The 1,056-nt window shown below is 36.3% G+C and overlaps 1 protein-coding gene across 1 annotated transcript; it reads right to left on the bottom strand.

Moving 5' to 3' along the window:
• Nucleotides 1-377: 377 nt before the first annotated feature.
• Nucleotides 378-1,012, bottom strand: LOC106535881 (exosome complex component RRP45; the record flags this gene model as incomplete). Its single annotated transcript, XM_014033016.1, is given in 2 exon segments — nt 378-473; nt 853-1,012. Coding segments are annotated over 2 exon segments (162 nt in total), but the record flags the coding sequence as incomplete, so codon positions are not given.
• Between the last annotated feature and the right edge of the window lie 44 nt (nt 1,013-1,056).

Raw genomic sequence — 1,056 nt, 5'->3', positions numbered from 1 at the left:
TTATTTACAGATTTGTTATAATTTATTTACAGATTTGCAACAATCCCCTTTTGTACAGTTTGTTTACTTTCTGATTCAACTGCCTGTCATTTGAACTGTGTTTGGTGGATGTAAAAATAGTTTGATTCTTAGCTTTCTATATTGATACCAAATATGTCCAGGTTCAACTTACAGATCTCAAGTTAACAGTAGTTAAAAGATATAGAAAACAAAAATACTGGTTTACTCATTTAACCTGCAGATTGTCAGCAAGTTACATGAACCACTCAGTGGATTTGATTAAAACTCTCAGAAATGAATTAACGGCCTGACATAATGAACTAAAACTTCTTCATCGGACACTGCAGGTATGTTTAAAATATTTAAGTGCAGGATTGCCTGGTTTGCCCCAGATCCACAAAGCAGCAGCCGTAGTCTGTCCCAAACGTGATCTTTATCTTCCTGTAATCATAAGTCTGTCGTCCATCCAGACGCTGCAGGAGACAGAAGAAACAATTAATCTAAATCTACTGATGGGGATGTGAACCACAGCAGGTTGTCACCACAAACTCACTTTGTTTAAAAACAATACACTTGGACATTATTTCTCCTTTTGGGAGGGACAAACACAGACGTAACATAATGCGTTCATAACAAACTAAGAATAATTCACTTTTCAACAAGAAGAAAAATGCATTAGGATATTTACCTCCATCGTCACTTATTCTGCTATATTTAGAAACATTTTGTTATAAATGAAAATGTTTGCACTATCCTGACTTCTGCTCAAACAGTGCAAAAGTATTTTTCATTCATCGCACAATATTTTAGGTTTTCCTACAGATTCGTTTAAAAAACGCTTTAAAAACGCACCTTTTTCTCCTCGATAGCTTTTAATAAAAAGTCTCTCTCACAGTTGGACAGCGGAGTGTCTTTCATGTTGATTGTTCTTTGATGTTTTCAGAAAAACCTTTATTTACTTCACTTCTCAACCAACATGCGGGGACCATCTGTTTACTAGTTGTGCGCATGCGCTGGGACACACGCTTTACGGCACTGAACGGCATGTCGTAAAAC

Source organism: Austrofundulus limnaeus, unplaced genomic scaffold, assembly GCF_001266775.1.
Source record: "Austrofundulus limnaeus strain Quisiro unplaced genomic scaffold, Austrofundulus_limnaeus-1.0 Scaffold1600, whole genome shotgun sequence".
Classification (NCBI taxonomy): domain Eukaryota; kingdom Metazoa; phylum Chordata; class Actinopteri; order Cyprinodontiformes; family Rivulidae; genus Austrofundulus; species Austrofundulus limnaeus.
Note: the sequence above shows the minus strand (reverse complement) of the source record. Positions and strands in the feature narration are given on the sequence as shown.